Source organism: Poeciliopsis prolifica, unplaced genomic scaffold, assembly GCF_027474105.1.
Source record: "Poeciliopsis prolifica strain line A6 unplaced genomic scaffold, Auburn_PproV2 SCAFFOLD001, whole genome shotgun sequence".
Taxonomy (NCBI): Eukaryota; Metazoa; Chordata; class Actinopteri; order Cyprinodontiformes; family Poeciliidae; genus Poeciliopsis; species Poeciliopsis prolifica.
In genome coordinates, this window is record NW_026562376.1 from 13916128 (window position 1) to 13936423 (window position 20296).

Here is a 20296-nt window from a genome sequence, read left to right on the forward strand (position 1 = left end):
ACAAATTCAGCAAGAAAGGCAAATAAAGAAGTTTATGTAGGTGTTCCATTTAGTTTCACAAGAGCTTTGAACAAGGATGAAACAAGGAAAAGTATTTTGTGCAAAAAAATATGTCAACAGAAGATCACTCAGATGATATGCAGCACATGAGATGATTGGTGTTTATTACATATATATATGGGGTGGACAATTAACGTTACCAAAACAGGTCATTTTATGTTGAGTAGACTATTTTTGGGGTTGTATATCACTACTAAAGATGCTTTAATATGCCTGAGAGCTGGCTCAGAGCCAGTGAGGGGAACTTATTTTCTGAGCAATTTAGGAGGAAATTGGTCTAGAAATGGAGGAAAATTACTTTGTACAAAAAAATGCACTCTGGAAAATAAATAGATGGAAGATTTCATTCTGATTATGTAATGCAAAAGGGAACTGGAGGTGATTTGGTTTCATCTGTTTCCATGATTATGTACATTTCTACTGCCCTGTTGTTTTTCTGTTGTGAAGGGGCTGTTGTCCATCTACAATTTGGAAAAACCAATTGATTTAACATGAACTGTGTGATGAAGCCAAGGATTACTTCAACACGATTCTAAAAATACTGCAGTGATGCACATGTGATCTGAACTGTCGACTTTAGGCTGGTCTAACGAAGGTTTTACTTCATAATGTTGTTTTCAAACATGACACTCAGTGCCATTTCCAGATATCCATACGCAAACATGATTTGGTAAAACAGCAAATTTGTAAGATTTCCTTAGGCCATTATCATGTGCATTGCTTTATTGCATGTATTGAAGAGAAACATACAAAATAAAAAAAGAACATGCTCATTTTGTCTAGCATGTTCAAAAGCAGGAGAGAGATTAAATATTTAGAATGACCACCTACAAGTACTGATCATTTTCAAAGTATTTTTTTAGTAAAAACTTAGCTTTTTGCCCAGTTAGGATTCACACATTACTGGCTCTTCCAACTCCTTGGAGAAATTGTGGCTTTTGGAAAGCCAATTACTTTAACATACATTTTGGTCTTGCTCAAAATGTGAAAGTACCCAAGAGAGATGCTTTAGTCACAGCAAATTGGTGTGCAGGTATTACATGAAATTTGATACAAAATAGCACATTATTATTAATACTATAATAGTATATTCCAGAACAGAGTCCCCCTCACTATCTGAACAGTTCTATACAGCTGTAGCTAAGATGCACGAAACTTGTGATTTTTTATTTTTTACTTTTTCCCCACTGTCTACAAAGCATTGGCTTCTTTGCTCCATTCTGGTCATTTTGTAATAATTCCAATTACATTTGTTTTTGTTGATTTTATTTTCTCAGCATTTCCAGTTTTATAGTTGGCTGATACTTTTTCATATTTTACTGAGAGCTTATGGCGCTCATTAGGCTATGGCGCCCTGAGTGGGAAGCCTTACACCCCATACAATCCTGGTACATTAATACAGTTGGAAATACATGACACTGATTTCAACTTCAACTGCACACTAGATGTATGTGACTTAAATTAAATAAAGCTAAAGTAGAATAAAACAATGGTGAAGGCCGAGAGCTTTTTTACTCTCTCATAGCTGCGATTACGATCAACAACAACAAAAACGACATTGTAGAAGGCATACATGTTTCACACATTCATAAAAGCAATAAACAGTGGTAACCTTCAAGGATTAAAATGGTACCCCACATCCGGTCTTGATCTATTCGAGCCATAATCGCCTTGAATGCTTCATTGGATGTTTTGATTTTCAAGCACTGAATAATTCGCTTAAAAAAGGGAGACTAATTGCAAATCAAAATGTCTCTGCTCCGAGTATTAATTATTATAATGGATGCATGTTTCAGTGCCACACAATCCTCTTGCATCACGCATACACACCATATAACGCGGCGCGGTGCACTTGCCTCGCTCCTCGCTGAGCCCTCCTTCCCACGATCCGCCCACCACCTCGGGCTGAAGTCACGTGCTCCACCGCCTAGTGTCTCTCGGCGTTTCTACACCATCACAAATCAAACTCTCAGTCAGCGCCGGGCGGAGAGGGAAGCCGAGATGAGCGGCGGAGAGGCGTGTGCTGCACAGACAGAGAGCCCCCAAGACGCCAGCGGGCTATTCACTGTGAACATCTAACAGATTACATCCGCTGCAGCTGGCCTTTCTTTTTCTTCTTTTTCTTTTTTCTTTTTCTTTTTTTTTTTTTTTTTTTTTTTTTTGGTACTGATTCCTGAACTCATCGGAACAGGACAGGAGATGAGATTCACACAGACCCGGAGATCTCCGCCTGGTTCCAAGCAGTCCGCCAGCGTTCAGCGGTGCGTTGAGGGGGTCCGGGGCACAGAGCGCGCAGCCCAGAGCCGCTCCACCTCAACTGTGGACTGAAGACAGTTGCCTTTCTCTTCCTAAAGCGCACTTTTGTTCTGCTGGATTCTGGACTAAGGTGGGGGGGATACCATGAGGGCTCTCTCAGCAAACTTGTTCGCTGTGCTCCTACTGTGTGCCCTTGCAAGTGTTTTCTACGTGTGGAGCGCGCTGGAGAATCGCTTGGAGCGACACAAACGGGGCTTCTCCGTGCCGGACGGGGGGTCCTTTCATCAAGGTCCTTCAGAAGACCTTTCTGCCAAAACTTTCCGAGCGCTCCTTGCTGTTCCAGTTGCACAAAGACAGAACTCGGCGGGCAGATCGAAGGCTCAAAACCTCACCACCCCATTTGGCTTCGTGGGAAGTCGAGATTATCATGTGAATGGGGATGACGAGAGGTCAGCGCAACGGGAGGGTCCGGTCAATTTAGGCTACCCAGTGGATGATGGGATATTCTGGAGCAACTGGCTGGAAGACCTCCTCCCCGTGAGATTCACGGAGGGATACGCCGAGGCTTGGAGGAGCAAGGCAAGGACATCAGCGGTGGTGAAGCTGGAGCCTGGATGCGGCAGGATATCCAATCAGCTGGCCACGTTTGCAGACGGGACGAAGGCGTGTGTGCGCTACGGAATCAACGCGGACCAGGTGCAGGGGGAAACTCTGACATACTACCTGGCCAGCCTGCTGGGCATCACAAATCTGCCTCCACTCGTACTGTCACAGCTTAACGGCGACAGTGCGCAATGGCTGACCGTGAGGACGCGGGTAAATAATTTGCAGTGGAACGATCGGGCTATTGTGTCTCTCACAGAGTGGATTTCCAACCTGACCGGAGTGATCACACCTGCGCCCCTCAGACAGGAGAGCAGCGGGCTGCTTCCTGCTCTCAGGTGCTTCGAGAACAAAACTACGGCAGAGCTGCTGGAGCTGATGCAGTGGAGCGACCTGGTCGTGTTCGACTACCTGACTGCGAACTTCGACAGGCTTGTCAGCAATCTGTTCAGCCTGCAGTGGGACCCCCACGTGATGGAGAGGGACACCAACAACCTGCTGAAAACGCCCCACGGGGACCTGGTGTTCATAGACAACGAGGCCGGACTCGTGCACGGCTTTCGGGTGTTGAACATGTGGGAGAAATATCACCATTCAGTCCTGAGCTCCGTGTGCGTGTTCAGGAAAAGGACTATGCAGCGCGTGGCGGAGCTGCACAGGCGCAGAGACTCCAGGCAGAGGCTGCTCGATCTCTACAGAGACAGCGAGCCTTTGTCTCAGGAACTGGGATTTCTCTCTGACGAGCACGCTGCTGTGCTCCAAGACAGGATAGATCAATTGCACAAACACATCATGCAATGCAAAGAAAAGTACGATCAGCCGTGAGCACCAAGGGCGCACAGGTGATAGATTGGCATGGCAAGTCATTAATGACAAACAGTGGTGCTCAGGACGCAATACAATGTGAAAACCCTACCAGAAAACCGTATTTGAAAACTCTTCTTTTCTCTGAAGAGTTTTTTTTTTTCTTTTCAAGAAATTGAAAACGAAATTAAGCTACATTGTTCGGCTTGTGTAATATGTTCATGGTAATAGTAAAAGTTTACAAAGGCCAGCTGATGTCAAGAAAGTTGGTATCAATTGTGGTACGTTTGTCCTATTATAATTTTCAAATGTGTTGCTGTTGTTTTAAAGAAAAATAACTTTTATTAATATCTATATAATAAAAGTTGAAGCAGTTAATTGAAGCAACTGCTTTAATGAAGGCGTAAGTGGTGGAAAAATTGCCATTCAATGGCATGCTGGATGTTTTTAGTCCTCATGAACAGTTTTTTTACTGCACAACTGTGTGACATAAAAAGAAAAGGTTTATTGACCAGATAGATCGCTTTGTTTTCATCGGTTGTTAACACAACTTCATTTCACAGTTTTTCAAAATGGCATTCAATGACTGGATAAAACATGTAAAATATGGGATTCTGGTGGGGATCTTACAGTGTCCTGATTTTGAATGGTGAATTTTATTTTATTTTATTTATTTTTATTTTTTTAACCAAATAGTACACCAATGTTTGACACTAATGGAATGCCATAGACGATTTGCACGGTATGATGAGCTTTGCAAAACCAATGCCTGTTACACAAAGCTGATTTGAATATCCAACTGAACTACCTCTTGTGAATAGAATGTGTTGCCTACTTTAAATATAAGTCGAGTTTGAAAAATGTTCAGAAGCTTCCCGCTGAGATTTATGCCTCTCTGAAGTGGAGATAATGTGGCCAATTTGAGTTATTTATTTTTCTTAATTTGCTGAACATTTGCTGACTGGAATATGAACAAATGTAAAGATGATCTGCTGTAGACCTGTTTGTGATTAGGTTACCATAATAAAGTCCTTAAAGAGATAGCTCAGAATTTTTACAGTGAGGTTAAAAACTTATCAGCAGTTAATATCTCTGATGTATCAGATAACTTTCATAGTGTCTTCACTTTGCAAAAATAAGAAGTGATTTTCTCTGGATCCTGAAGCTAATGGCTACTCAGAGAGGGATCAAGATCGAAGTGGGCTCCCACCCTTTTAAAATCAGAGTCCAGTCTCGAAAGTGTCACAGTAGTTTATGAAAATTATTTTTTATAAACATTTAAGCTGTCATCATGTCTGTATGGGGAAGTTATTAAGATGAAAGCTGTTGATTTCTTTCAGTGTAAGAAATAAGGAAATCATGGAGTGTCCTGTCTCCAGGAGATTGTGCACTTCAGAACATCTTCCATGTGAAATGCATGCTAAGAACACAACATGTTACTCCTTTTCTGGTTATTTTAGTATTTTAATCATTTTAAGATGTTAGAAGCCCACTTCTGCTTGACTCCTCTTGACTTTTTTATATGACACTATAAGAGTTTTCTATTTTACTAACGATGTTAACTACTCATAAGCTTTTTGCAGAATATCACTTTTAAGAATCAGAACTTAAAAGTTCTGATTCATACCCTTATGTTGTGTTTGAATATTTGCCTTGTGTTTAAATATCCAAGTGACATATGCCTACTCCAAAGCCTTAACCTATGTTGATTCTTCTTCAGTATTGTATTTCTGTTCACATTAGCTCGCTTTTTATAGACAGTAATTTGCACACATTGTAATAGATAGCACCTGCACTCGTGTCAATGTGTTAATATTCAGCCTTAAAAGTCACAGGTGTGTCATATCTATTGTGCATTTGTTGCTTCTGTTGTAAATATTGTCTGACAACAAGTTTTGATGCTAAACTGACTTAATGTGCATTGTGACATTCCAAAATTGTGTCCTTTTTTGAACAAAGAAATACACAAAATGTATTTTACAACATGTGTTTTGTACACAGAATATACCCAAAAGCATTAAAATCACTGTGGTGTAGTATATGTAGAGTCTGGGAGTGGGGAGTTAGTGTGAAAGTCTATTTAGTCTTTGTATTTTGCAGGTACAATTTTTCACAAAAGCTTGACTGTTGGCCACATGCTTGTAACAACACAAATCTCTTTAATCCCCCTTTTATAATCTCTACTAGAATGATGAGCTAAAGTATACTGACTCTTTGGGACATATTTGAAAAAGGGTTTTAGTGTTCCCTAACTATAACTTCCCTTTATTTTTTTAAATTGTTATGCTTTGGTCAAAGATTAGAAATGGTTACTGATCCAGATCAATAATAGTTTGTGTTTTAGGTTCAATCTATTGACCTAAAAGGGAAGCACGCTCAGAGAGGATTGGATTGAACACTTCACAATTAATGAGAGCAGTGTTTGTATTTTTTAGCAGCATGATTTTGGAATTTTAAATTTATTTCCTGAGTGAATAACGTCACTACTTCACTTTCCATCATTTTGTAGGCCCTGTTCTGTGCCTAATTTCTGTTTGTCAAGCACATCCAAAGAATTTTGAAGGCTTAATCGTCCACTATTGTGCTGTCATACCGATAATTATTCCGATGTTGCTTCCCTTACTAGATTAAATGGTGCAGCACTAACTGTTTCTGCAATATCAAATTTCTTCATCTCTTTCAAATTGTGGGTATTTTTGGAACTTGCATCCTTTGTGTCAATGATTTGTGGTTATTTCACAACAGAAATGTAGGCAGGTGCAACTGGACTAGTTTTTTTTCCTCTATTAGTTTCCAGACTGTGCCTCAGCTGGGAAAGGGACTTAAGGATCAATATGTGCACTGACTGTAGTATGGGCGAAAGCAGGTCATGTTAATGAGCTGGGTGAGGGGTTACATGTGAAAATTTGTGTCTCGGTGGGGATTTTGCAATGACTGCACTTGCAGCTGGGTTTGGTGCTGTAAGGATGTCTGTTCATGCTCTACAGAGATTTTGCAGCTAGCTGCACATACTAGGGATTAAAAACAATGCCAAACAGAGGTCTTCACATCTGAAGCGCACTTCCTATCCTCCTTCTGTGTTGTATTCTCTCTCTCGGTATTTCATCCACATCACAACCATTTCTCCAGTGCATTTGCATTCTTTTAAAACATTATTGTCAGCTTCATTTGTGAATAAAAGAGAGAATGAAAGTTTAATTTTCCTAATTAGCCTTTTTGTGGACTCCTCTGCATGTGAGAGCCCTTTTAACCAGGGGGACCGTGCCAGCAGTAATCACACTAATGGGGAGAAATCAAAGAGGTTTTCAAACCACTCCATAACTGTTCACATATGTTCTTCTTTCACTCTTCCTGTCTGTTCCTCTTCAACCTCCCGATGGCAACTTTTTTTTTTTTTTTTTTTATAGCAAACACATGGCATTTTTTTGGGCTATTCTGCAGAATGCACAATTTTCTTGCTCTCTGAATGTCAGGTTTATGCTCTTTAATCCAAAGTTTTCACCCTGCTTGTTTTTAGATCAAACCTAATTGCAGGCTCAGTCAGTCTGTACTTCCAGGGGATCCGGGCATGTCCGAGCAAAGACCCCAGGTAGTGGGGCTGATCTCCTGCTTCTTTGTGCACATTGCAAACATTCCAGAGAAGCAGAGGGAGGATCATCTCCATGGACACATTAACACACAGAGACACTGCTAAGGCAGGAAAGTAAAAAGAATCCCAGCTGTGTAAATAAATCTCTGTAAAATGGTTGTTGTTTTTTTTTATTTTGTCCTCAAAAGTTTTGAACTGGTGAAAGTTAGTTGTTAAAAATGTTCTTCTCACACTAATGCAGCATTTTATCTGCTCTAGTTAAAGACTGTTAGAAATCCCTCAGTAAGGAAAATTCTCACACCAGAAAGCAGCTATATGATTTGCTGATCTTTAGTACTGGAAATGCCATTTTGGGATCCAGAGGGCATAAAATCCTGCACATTTCTTTGTTACAAAAAGAAAAAAAAATGGAAATAAAGAAGAATAAAATCAGGACACTCTATAAGTCTTAAAAGCACACATTTGTCTTAAACATCCATAACAAGATAATTTATTGCTGTTTTATTTTTATTTTTTATTGATGTTTCTATGCCATGAATTTCATGCCTTCTTGCCTCCACTCAAAGTATAAACGTTTTTGTTTTGTTTTGTTTTTTCCCCCACTGCATTGCTACAAGTTTAATACTAAATTCTGAAGATGTTACAAATGTTTTTTATTTACTTTACACAGCTGAGGCTGTTTTCCCCTTTCCAACTCATTCCAGGAAAGCAACTAAACATCTAAACTATCAGGTTAAAACCATTGATTTTCTTTTAAAAGAAAACATACATTTTCTATAACATTCCAAAAACTGTTGCGAAGCAGGTGACTAAATGTTTTCTCTGCCTTATGCATGTGTAGAGACATTCTAGTATTCTTTTCAGGGCTCTGCAGAACCTGGAATCTCTTGCACATGATTACATTATGAAACATGGACATGAGTCACTTAGTCACAGTTGAATGAAATAGTGGGTAAACTGGGGGGCTGAGTCAACGTCTGGAGGGGATTTGACAGCATAAAGGCTGCGGTGTCCTGCAGAGGTGGGACAATGCCTGGCTTTGTCCAAGTCACTGTTCTAGGACTGAGGTCAAATCCTTTGAGCATTCTTTCTCAAGGGAAAGTTGAAGTTAATGAATATAAGATCGAGAGGGGGAGGGAGCAGTTCCTGCTTGCAAATACTTTATCTTATGAAAAGATAAAGTAACGGAAAAAAACTATGATTTTATTTAGTTTTCATTCATAGTTTGTTTAGGCTGGTAAGATTTAGTCTTACAAAATTTGGTGTCCTTCCACAGATTTGCATGCAGCATTAAGAAGAGAAAACTCTTCTTATTTAATTTTACATGTTCAGTCAAAAATAAATCAAATTGTCATTTTTATTACACTTTAAGAAGAGACACTGCTTGATGATTCATATTGTTTCACATTTTGTCTGTAATCAGTATTAAGGAGCCTACATTCAAGATGTTGGCATCTAATATAATGGAAAAACAGGCTTTCAGTGCTTTTTATAAACCACTCCTCCTTTCTTTTGATTTATTTTGTTTGTTTTAAACCACCTATGTTTAATCTTTCAATTTTGGTCTCTAATAAAACTTCACTAATATGTTTTCAGTCTGCAGACAAGCTTCAATGTGAGTAATGGTAGTTTTTAAAGTCTTTAATGCATCTGTCTGCTTTCAGCTGTCACACTCCTGTCATATTGGCACAAGACAAATTAAACCAATTGGTCTCTTTCCTTCATCAAATATGTCAAAAACAAGTCTTTTACACATTCCATTATATAGTCTAATAAAACAAGATAAAACTGCTCATTGTCTTCTTATTTGATTTTGCATTACAGGATTGAAACAGATGATACTGCAGAGTCCCTGCATACAGACACATTGATTTGGATATAATCCACTAAACTGTTTTAGAAACAAGAACTATTTAACCTTAATTTAGAGTCCCTCCATTTTCCTTTAATACGATTTTCTTCATGCCAGTCATAGTACACACAAAAATAAATCCTGATTAATTTTACCACTTAATTCCATCCTATTCGATATGCTTTGTCCCTCAAGCTCTGTTGACAAAACGTCACACGAGAGTCTGCAGAATCTAACGATGGCTGCATTTTATGCAGAACTCGGAGAAGAACTCTTCGACTGTTTCACGTTTGGATTATTTTTTTGGCAAATTATGTATTGTGAAATGATAATTGATAAAGTGATGGTCATTCATTTTCTAGAAACTTATTCAGATATTTTTTGTACGTCTGTCGGAAGGCTGTTGATGATATAATTAACCACATATCAAAAATTGTTTTTGCTTTTCTGATTTAGCCAGTCTTTTTCATTCAAATATGTAAAAACATTCAGTTGTAATGTTTTGCTTTCCCCATCTTGACTTTCACTGCATTGATTGACATGTTTGATGGATTCAGATTCTTTAGGGTGATGTTTGTTGATGCCTCAGTACAACCCGGGGAGTTTTTTCAAGCACACACTGTTTTGCATTTGGATTCATCTCTATGTAAATGTGAATCAGTATGCTTATGGAAATTATTTTTTATTTTTTTTATTTTAAGTTTTTCACTAGAAAGAATTACTGATCATATTCATGGGGAAATAATCTATCATTTTATGGTTGAATGCATTTTTCTTGCAGCCATCTGCACTTAGCTCAGATTGTGACTGTAATTAAGGTTATATTATGCAAATTTCAGAAATTCGAGGTGGGTGGTCCCAAATAAACTCCAGAACAAGGCAAATAGCTGGCCCAATTTAGCAGACTGGACATAGAGTTGTGATTACCTACCAAATATGAGGAGTAAAGGTTTGTGCAGATGCAGTTGTGCTAAGCAAAGTCTGCTTCTACATCTCATAACTTCTATGTTAAAGAAGAAAAAAAAAGAAACACTGAAAACCTTTACAGTCTAAACTGCCTGAAACAAAACTGTTGCTACATGTCATTATTGTCCTTCTTCATGTTTTATGGGAATGTTGTGGATTTTGCTCTCTCCTTGCCTGAAGGGTGGTGAGAATCAATACACAGAAGGGCAAAAGGACGTGTGATACTTGATGACAAAATACCTACAACCTGCTGAAACAGCACATTCCTTCCTGCTCGCTAACCACTTCATCTCTGAATGTTAGTGTTGGCTGGAGGCTGTAACCTGATGGAGTCCTGCGTGTGGGTATTCAAAGCAGTCATCTACTGGCTTTAACAGTGATAGGTAATTTGGCCATTTCTATGTAGATTGGACGTTGCGCTGCCATATCAGGATGTTGTACAGCAGCATATACAACTTTCCTCTTCACTCATTGGGATGGTTAAAGGTAACTGCGAGAAGACAGGAAGTTGATTTAGAAGACAATTCGGCAGAAGTGCAGAGAGGAAGGCAATTAATGAGACCAATGAGTTGGTGAAAATGTGTGTAGGACCCAGATCATTGTATTTATGTTACAGGGGATAAACCTAGGAACAAAATTATAGCAGTCATTTGTCTGAGGGCGGATATGCCTTAGTGGCCCTGAAGTGAGGCTAATTTAATGGAAACCAAATGTAAACATTTGTAAAATGTGGGTAAATTTATTGGTAACAGTTCAACAAATCAGTTTAAGCTCCCACAGACATGATTGATGGTTTTTTTTTTGGACCTTGACATGGCTAAATAAACAAATAAATCCTCCGTAGTTACTAAATCAGTTTTGCTCTGGTCAGAACCAAGAGTACTATGCAAGGTATGCAGTTGTGTTGGGAATATAAACACAGTGTTTTAAAGTAATGGTTAAACCTTAACATTTCGATTTTATTTCCGTACAAACAAGTGCAAAATGAACATTTCCCATTTATTAGAAACAAAGAAAACATGTAGAACAATTATTTAAAAGGAAGGAAAAATGTTGGGCTTTTATCACAAAAGTGAGGCACAAATTAATGGCAGTACACTCCAAAGAAATAAAAATAAAAAAATATTAGATTTTGTTTAACTTGTGTTCCGTAAAACATGCTTGGATTCTTAGCTTCCCTGTGAATATTTTGTTTCAGAACCACTGTTTCTCAGAACTGCTTCACATCTGTGTTGTATGGAGTCAACCAAGTTCAGGTACTTGTGTAGAGTTGCTTCAATTTGACGATTTTTACTACATTCCACAGCGCCTGTGGAATGTAGTAATTTTTAGTTTTGTCTCAGAAATAGCAGTTGCTTTCACAGCCTCACTGAAACATTTATTTCAGTCAGACATGAGTGTCTCTTATGCAGCAGAGGGCAAAATGACCACTAACTATTTTAAGTATGTTCACATTAATCCATTATATGCAGTAAGTGATATTGAGACTAAACATCATAGTATGAAAACTGATATCTTAGAATCAGAGTGTACCATTGGCTGAATATTCAGTCAGCTCCTAATGCTGACAAAGTGTTTTTATTCCCTTTTTGGCAGAGCAGACCAGCTGTCTTAAGGACAAACTGTTTTTCGCATTTTTTTGAATTTCTTTGTGAAATAGTCTTTTTTTCATACCGAAATATATGTGACCATATTTAGTTGCAGATTGTTTTTAATTTTTTCATGTAATATTTCTTCCTATGTTGTAAATTTGCCCTCCCTGTGCAGTGTTTTATTTCTTATTTTTTTGTTTTCATATCTTTATCTTTGTGTGAAACTGCATGGCTCTTTTTTCCCAAATTAATTTCCGCATTGAGGAACAATCAAAGCAATGTCTATTCTGTGCTATTCTAGTCTTCAAGTACATGTCAGTTATTTGTATTTTGCCTTACTGTTTTTTTTTTCAATTAGGTACACACATGCACGCATGCACGCTCACACACACGCACGCCCACACACACGCACGCACACACACACACACGAATACTAATTTTACCAGAAAATGTTCTGTTAACTGCATTTGGAAAACACTTCATGACACACACCACCTTCATGAAAATAGTTTTGTCTCTGACTTTTATGGGATCTCTTTGCTTGCATGGTTTTGAATTATTATTGCATGTTGAAGTGCAGAGAGAACAACCATTTTTTCAGCATAATAGAATGTCAAAACCCAGTGAAAAAAGAAAGTTTTTCTCACCCGAGATTCAAACTAAACCCAGAAATATTAATCACCATCCTTCCACTCAGACGTGGAAAATATAGTTTAGCCTTTCAACTACTTGTACCTCTAAATGTTCAGACACTAAATTCTTTGATTACCTATTTGAAATGTTTAGAGATGATACGAACAGTAAATGTCAAGCCACTCTGCATTTCTTTCAATTCTAAGTTGCTGGCTTTCTTGTAATCCATCAGTGCCAATGTTCTATCACACTTTTTATTCTCTCAGACTTTTTAGACGTCTCAGAAAAATGATTTTTTTCTTCAATCAATCCTCCATGTCATAAATCATTAAAGCATGAAAATAAAATGTTAATCTAGAGAGAGCACGCATTTGACAGGCTTAGCAAGAAAGTACAGTTTATGAGAAATTGAAGTTATATTGTTGAAAGGGTATATTCAGAAGTCATACTGACTGAAAAAAGGTCAAAGAAATGCATTTTTTAGGATTTGGGATGATCTGAAAATTTGTGCAAAGGCCAGAGTGTACAAAGATGCTGTCCATGTGCAATGGGGAAAGGTCTGAGTGTGCCAAGGATCATGTTGTTTTCAGTCAAAACATAACTTTTTGCTATCTGTCAACACCACATTTATTCTGTTTCGTTAAGATTATCTAGAATCGTGAGAATTAAGTTTACTTTCCATGTGTCTATTAAAGAGTGTGAGAACTGAATGTAGTGGTGGCACAACAAAGCATTGCAGTGCTTTCTATTTGGAGTCAGAACTCTAAAATTCCAGACTTCAATTTGAAAAATCAACTGGAATGCCCAATGAAGTCAGAGTTTGCACTCAGAAAATGAGAGAAAAGTGGAAAAAAGTTTTAAAACATTTTAATTTAATCACATTTGATTATGTATGCCTTTTATGTCCACTGAAAATGGTTTCAAATAATGGCAGAATATGTGATAAAAAAAATGGTATATGTTGTCATGATGCTTATTCTGCTCTTAAAAACTTGTCGGAAAACACAATAAGTTTAGAACAAGTAAAGACCTGCTGGGCCAAAAAGGGCTGGCTATACACCAGAAGCCTTGGAATGTTAACTTAAAATGAAATGGAGAAGACTTGAGGGAAGATGTGATACCAAAGCCAAGATATACTTAATTCTGCTAAATTGTTAACCAATTAGTCTTCAGGGTCATCTTAATTGTAGGTATGATTCACAGATCAAGTACCATGTGCTTTGTAAACAAAACAATACCCTGACAATACACCGGGGTAATTTCAAAGTGAGTTAAAAGTAATTTCTGTTATGTTCATAAAATATGTTGTAAGTCATTTACAGAGCCTGATATTCTGTTGGTCCAGAGAGCTTTAAAATGGGCTTACAGAAAAGTTAGACTCAAAATAAAAAAAACAATCGGATGTGACTTAAAAACTATCTACAGTGTGATAAAAACGTTGCTCCAAATGTCTTTGAGAAACCTCAATTACAGTCTCTCGTAGTATCAATATACCCAGTTTTTTAGAAGTGGGGCAATGTGCTAATGGTGGAATTGTTGAATAAATCCTCTTTAAGCCATGCTCTGCTTTTCATTTTAAATGGCTGCGTATGCCAGGCTTATGCTTGAATGAGTACCTTGTTAATTCTTTGTAACGTTTTCTTTTGGCAATATCACAAAGTCAGATCTAGTTAGATTTATGTGTCAGCCACAAGTGCAAACTCATCACTCTGAGAAATTAAGGAGTTTGCTTTGCTTCATAATGTAACATTGTGAGGAATGTAACTCTATACAGATATCCAAAACTTACAATTGTTGTGTTAGATGAAAGGCTTCAGCTGAATTTTCCCCCTGCTTTTGACATATGATATTCCTTAAAGGAAAAGCTACATTAGGCAAAGTAACAATTGATTAAAAATCAATGCTTCTACAGTAGCACGACTAAAAGCTCACAAGTAAGATTTCAAAAGTCAGTGAGAATATAAAGCATCACAAGCAACGCAATGAAATATCTGAGAAAATTGAAACAGCATAGATTTGCTGTTTCAGTTTCTTCATTTGATGTTCTGATCAATCTTGAACAACATGCAAAGCAGTGGTGGTGAATACCAGGATATATTACCTTAGGTTAGTGATTTTTAAGCCTTCCTCAAGTTAGATGTTTCCCTCCTTCAGCAGACCTGAATTTAATTGTTTGATGCCACCAGTCTTTTAGGTTAAATGTCCCAAAATGCACCAGCAGGTCCAGTTTTTAACAACAACAAAATTGAGATTTTTAAGTTGCCTGGTGAAATTTTGGGCTTAAATCTACTTAAATTGCAGTTTCAAGACTTAAATTGGCAGTTTATACTTGAAAACACTACAATGTGGCTAACCAGAAATATTTGGACCCATGAGAGAGAGTCACAATTCCTCCACTAAGATGTAAATGAAATATAAATTTTTACAAACACCCAATATTGTCACCAAAATCAGAGTAGCAGGTTACCATGAATAAAATAGAGGTGGCAATTAATTATTCATCCAGAGCCAAGTTGATTTTTATATCTTTGTCAATTAGTGCATTTGATTACTTGAACATTTTAAGCCTGAAAAAGGCTAAATCTCTGAAATCTGTAACACCATTTCACAGCAAATGAACCTGTGGAGTATCTTCTATAAGAAATGACAGAGTGAAGATAACAAAGATTCCTGTCGACATTTTGATGTACATTACCCATGTCCTCTTTCTACAAAGACGTGTACTGTCTGGAAAATAAATAAGCCAAGTCAAGGACAACGTGTACTCTTTACAAAACTTCCTCTCAGGAAGTCCCCACTGCCACCCCCACCACCAATCCACACCACACCTGTAACATGACACATTTCAAATTACAAGTCTGAGGGATCCGGGCTTCCCACGCCAGCAGCAACAACAATTATACAACAATCTGACACGACTGCTGGCTGAGGACTCAACGTCTGGCACTTCTTGACGCCCTTAAATTACCTTAACCAGAGAAACAACAATACGTGGTGTCGGAGTTCACTTCCTTCCACACTGAAGGGCAGTTTAAGCAGCTAACCTTTTGTGTTTATCTCTGTTCCGTGCATAATATCCATCCTTTGGCAGCAAAACTGAAATTAGCCTCCTAGGTTTCAATATCCTGTCAAGAAAAGACATTTGTTGGAAGGAAAGGTGCGGCTACAGCAAATTTATATCGCCTGAGAATCAGCAAACTGAGTCCACAGTAGAGAGAAGCTTTTGGAAAGACATGTGGCTGTTGTTCTTATCTCTGTTTCACATATTCGTCCCATTTTCCAAATAACTCATCTCCTTTTTTGATTCAATCTTTTTCCTTCCATTTATCTGGTCTGTGCCAGTATCACCATTTTGGGATCCAGAGGGCATTGATTGAGTGGATGTGGGGGGCTAATCATCTGACTCTACTTACAAAGACATTTTCAACACAATCAATGCCACTGCAAGAAGAACTAAATCTTCTTAGGGTCCCACAGTCCAAAGTAATATAGGACTGTCTACCACATGGGAGATATCTATTTTCTCTCATTTTGACTCTGTTCATTGTTCCGCCATTCCTTCGATTTTTGAACCACCTCATTAATTCTATATCATTGATGCTTTCAAAGAGAAAATGGGAGAATTTATCTGACTCTTGGGGTTTGAAATACGTCAGCTGCAGCATATGAGTCAATTTTAATGGAGGAAAATTATGTCCCCCCATGAGGACATTGAAGAGTAGAATGTTGGGCAAAGGCACAAAAGATGCTTCTATAGCAAGGACAAAGAGAGAGCCTAAGAGTGATTTATAAATTTCTGTTTGGACTTTTATGTCCATCTTATTTTTCCTGCAAGTGTGAGGTAGCTGCAAAGAACACAATTTTAGTATTTGTAAACTGGTCATGCCAGACCTGTCACACACAAGGATGCAAGCAACAGAATGATGACCATCTATATGACTTGTTCATCAAGAGAAAATTAATTAGGAACTATTTCAATCTTTCATGAAATCATTTTAATCAACAAATAAGTTATTTATCCTGCACTTAAATGGATTGGAGAAAGTTTAATCTGAGAATTGCATTACATTTCTCAGACAGGGAGACAGGTCAATGCATTTCCTTAAGAGAATTTTCTAATCGGTTCTGCTCTGTAAACAAAACAGTGGTTGTTGTATTTAAATGGGAAACGTCAGTTTAATCTCTTCACTTAAAGTCAAGTGGGTTAAGCTCTCATTTCTAATGGGTATTTTTTTGTCAACAAATGTGAGATTTGATCTATTGAATTAAAGAAAGCAAGGTAATAAGAAAACGTTTTCCATTTTTCCTTTGTAGGTAGACTTGAAGCGATACTTTTAAGTGGCAATGATGGCATGTTTAATTGATGAAGAACAATCACACTGAATCTTTAAAAGTAAATGGTATAGTTAAATACTAATTATTATTTCTGACACTTTTTCCTGGCAGAAGAATTATGACGAAGCAACAAGTGTGTTTGAAGCAACAAGTGTGTTTGAAGCAATGTTTGTGATGTTGAACGTGAATTTAATATATTTTTTAATTATTAAAAGGTAATTATAGTGTGAATTACATAAGCATTGCTTAAAGTAAAACTACCTTAGCAATTACTCTTTAGAATTCTATTCTTCCAACCCAGAAAATGAATAAGTCCACAGAACACTTACTTATAATTATCTAGCAACCCTGAATAGGAGCATCTAGTTTATATACTTTGGATCAACACTATTAGATTATTTTTTCTTATTTTGCTTTCCTTTGGATTGTTATTTTGTTTGTATTTCTTTTCAAGTCATGTAAAACACTTTGAATTGGCTTGTTGTTGAAAATGTGGTATGTAAATAAGTTCCAATAAATCAGTCACACAACTTTATTTTGAGAAACTTAAAAGATGATTGTCAAATTATGTGGACCTAAACTCCTGGTGAATGTTTGCACCATAAGCAGCAGGAAATTGAAGAAGAGTTTAGGAAAACAGATGGTAAACAGATTCAAACTAAATGCTGATCGCTGACACAAATGGAGCTCAGACTCTGAGCATGCAAGCATGAGGAATGTGAACTTGCTGCACAAGATCGACAATCAAGCCAGGTTCAGTGACCCTGACCATGTTTTGTTTTCATAACCCTCTGCCACTGCAAAATCATTCCTCTCTGCCCTCTTTGTCTCATCCTTTTGTTTTCCACAGCTTATTTCAATCTGAAGTTTCCTCTGGACATTTGACCGTGACCTGGTAAAAACAAGAGGCATACGTGAGAATGTGCATGCAATCAGCAGGCTTGTTTTTCACACTTATTTCATAATACACAGGTGTAAGATAGCCGTTCATCAGAACTAATCCATCTGTCTTGTTTGCTGTCAGCGTGTTGCCCTTCATAGGTGTAATCAAGCCAATCCCCCACCCCCTCACATGCACTCTCAGTCTGTCTCCCCGTCTCCTTCACCCTTCCCAGGTGTTCCCATAACTCACTAGGTTCTCAAATCCCATATGGGCATTCCTGAACTTCAGAGCCTGGATTTATGTCTTGCTGATTGATGGCGGAGGGGGTGCGGAGTGAGGATTGGAAGGTGATAGGGTCCACTTCAAAGAGAAGGACACGTTTGTTGTTTTATCCAAGACACATGTGGTGTAACTGGCTCACGCTGCAGCTCCCTACCTCAGACAGCACACTCAACCACCGGTTTACACACAAAATATGCAAAAATAAAACAGTTGTTGATCATACCCTTCATTATACATCTTTCATACAACAACAATTGCACAAACATAATCGAGCCTTTAATCTTCCATAATATCAAAGGTGACCCTTCAAAGATTGCTTTTAGATTGCACATGCATACAAGAACCTGGCACTTAAAAGCCATCTCATTCCATCTTATTAGAATATGTTTGGGTGACTTTGCATATTCCTTAATAGGTCAGAAGCTACCTCACAAGTGTGTTTGTTTCTGCACATGAGGAGCTCAAGCATCCCCAAGCAGCCAGCATTTCACCGCACTGGGGCCCTCGGTGTGAAAAGATGATGGATGGGTGGCGTAGCATCGCCTCTGCGAACGGATGTGTAATGAAGCCTGCTTTGCCTCTGTAACATTTCAGCTGATTGATTACAAACAGAGGCCATTTAACAAGCAGTAGGGTTGCTTCTTGAGAATGCAACACAGCTTCACAAATGAGACTATACATTTGGCATGTGTAAAGATTGTTTCTCTTTCCGCTGTTCTTTTTAAATAGAAACTGTTTTGGTGTTTTCTTTTTTTTTACACCAACAAGAATATGATGAAGCTCCATGAAAACTTATAAAGATGTCCTTATCTGAACGCTGCAATTCTTGAAAGTGATTGTCTGATTGAGATAAGAATATTGAAGTTAAGTGCTTGTTGTACCTTCTGAGGACCCAGTTCTCTCATTTATATTTATTTCTCTTTTTCTCTTTGTCCTCTGCTTTCTCTGTAGCTGCTCTCAAAGCACTTTTTTTTCTGAGAGGTTCCCAGCTCTACTCTTTGTGAAGCTGAAAGCTGATGTAACCTGTGGCTGTTAATCCAAGTAACTAGGGTGATTCAAAAGAGTCCGGCTTTCCCACATTTTGTCCAAACTACTGTTTGCTTTCCCTCTGCTTTTCTTCACTGTTTGGTGTGCAAAATAAAACTGTTGTCAAAAAAAAAGATAAAAACTAAATATTGAAACTGCTCTTGAAATGGAGAAATATTTGTTGGTGAACCTGATACATAAAAGTAGTAAGTAAATTCTGTTGTCATCACAGTAAACTCACACTGAAAGTGCTTGTTCATTTTACTAACTGGAGAACGCACAAAGAATTGAAGTCTTTGCTCCAAGCTGTCTGTAAAATCTGGTTGTTCCTTGCTTATGCACACATCCCTTCAGCTCACTCGATTGGCTTTTAAAAAAAACCCAGGAGGTTCATGACAGTGGAGACCCACCAAAGAAGATCAATTTTTATTTCCAGTAAACTATGTATGTCTTGATTTAAGTTTGGGCGGCAGATTCTTATTTAAAAGGTCCTGTCATTTTGGAGGTTTTATAATGCACTCTAACAAGCTTTGACAGAAGCTTTAGTACAGAAAAAGGCTCACAGTATCACAAACACTGTCACCACATTAAAAAATTGCCATGAAGTCCTTTTCCACACCTCCACACCTCCACACCAAAGTATAAACATGCCATATTCATGCTTTGTTTCAGTCCCATCCCATGTGAAATATTTGTTGCTAAAACAGTCCCCTTTAGTTTAATCTAACTTATTCCACATGACTATAATTGTGATGGTGGGAGAAACACATATGCTTTCTAAATGTCTGACCAGATGGCATCTGGTTTTGTTAACCCAAAGTTGCCTTTTTTTTTTCTGCAACTTTCTACCAGTGAGCTTTAGAGATTTGTTTTATCTCCCTCGCCATCCTGTCCAAAATGCGGGGTGCCAAGACAAATATGGGTCCACATCCAGGCTATTGGCTAAAATAAATGGGCCTACATGTCATGTCATATTTATATCCCAGTTAACCAGAAAGTAATGCATTAAAAATTAAGTGTTTCTTAATTTTTAATGCACATAAAAAAAGCAAATCATACATTAGGAATACTTTTATTACTTCTAAGGGGCTTTTAACGGTACCGATATTTGTGTTAATAGTGACTGAAGAAAACATACATTTCTAAGTATTGAATATTTTTCCCCCACTACACTAAACAAATATAGTCAAATTAAAGTTAGATGTTTCTATAAACAAAACAAAACAAAAATATTCTTAAAAAAACAAGATAAAAACTAAGTATTAACTTCCTATTGGAGTTAATACATTTCACAGAAACTGTATGCTTATCAGTGTGGCTGCATTTAGTCTGTGCTTTCATATTGTTTTCCGTCTTTGCACCATGTAGAGAGACTATCGAAATTGCTTCATTTAGCCAGGCAGGGGTGCCACAAA

The 20296-nt window shown here is 37.8% G+C and overlaps 1 protein-coding gene across 1 annotated transcript; it reads left to right on the forward strand.

The window, feature by feature from the left end:
• The first annotated feature begins 1956 nt into the window (after positions 1–1956).
• fjx1 (four-jointed box kinase 1) lies at positions 1957–6921 on the forward strand. Its single transcript, XM_055038074.1, has one exon. It carries the CDS (start codon positions 2461–2463, stop codon positions 3742–3744), a length of 1284 nt encoding a protein of 427 aa, XP_054894049.1. The 5' UTR covers positions 1957–2460; the 3' UTR covers positions 3745–6921.
• The last annotated feature ends 13375 nt before the right edge of the window (positions 6922–20296 follow it).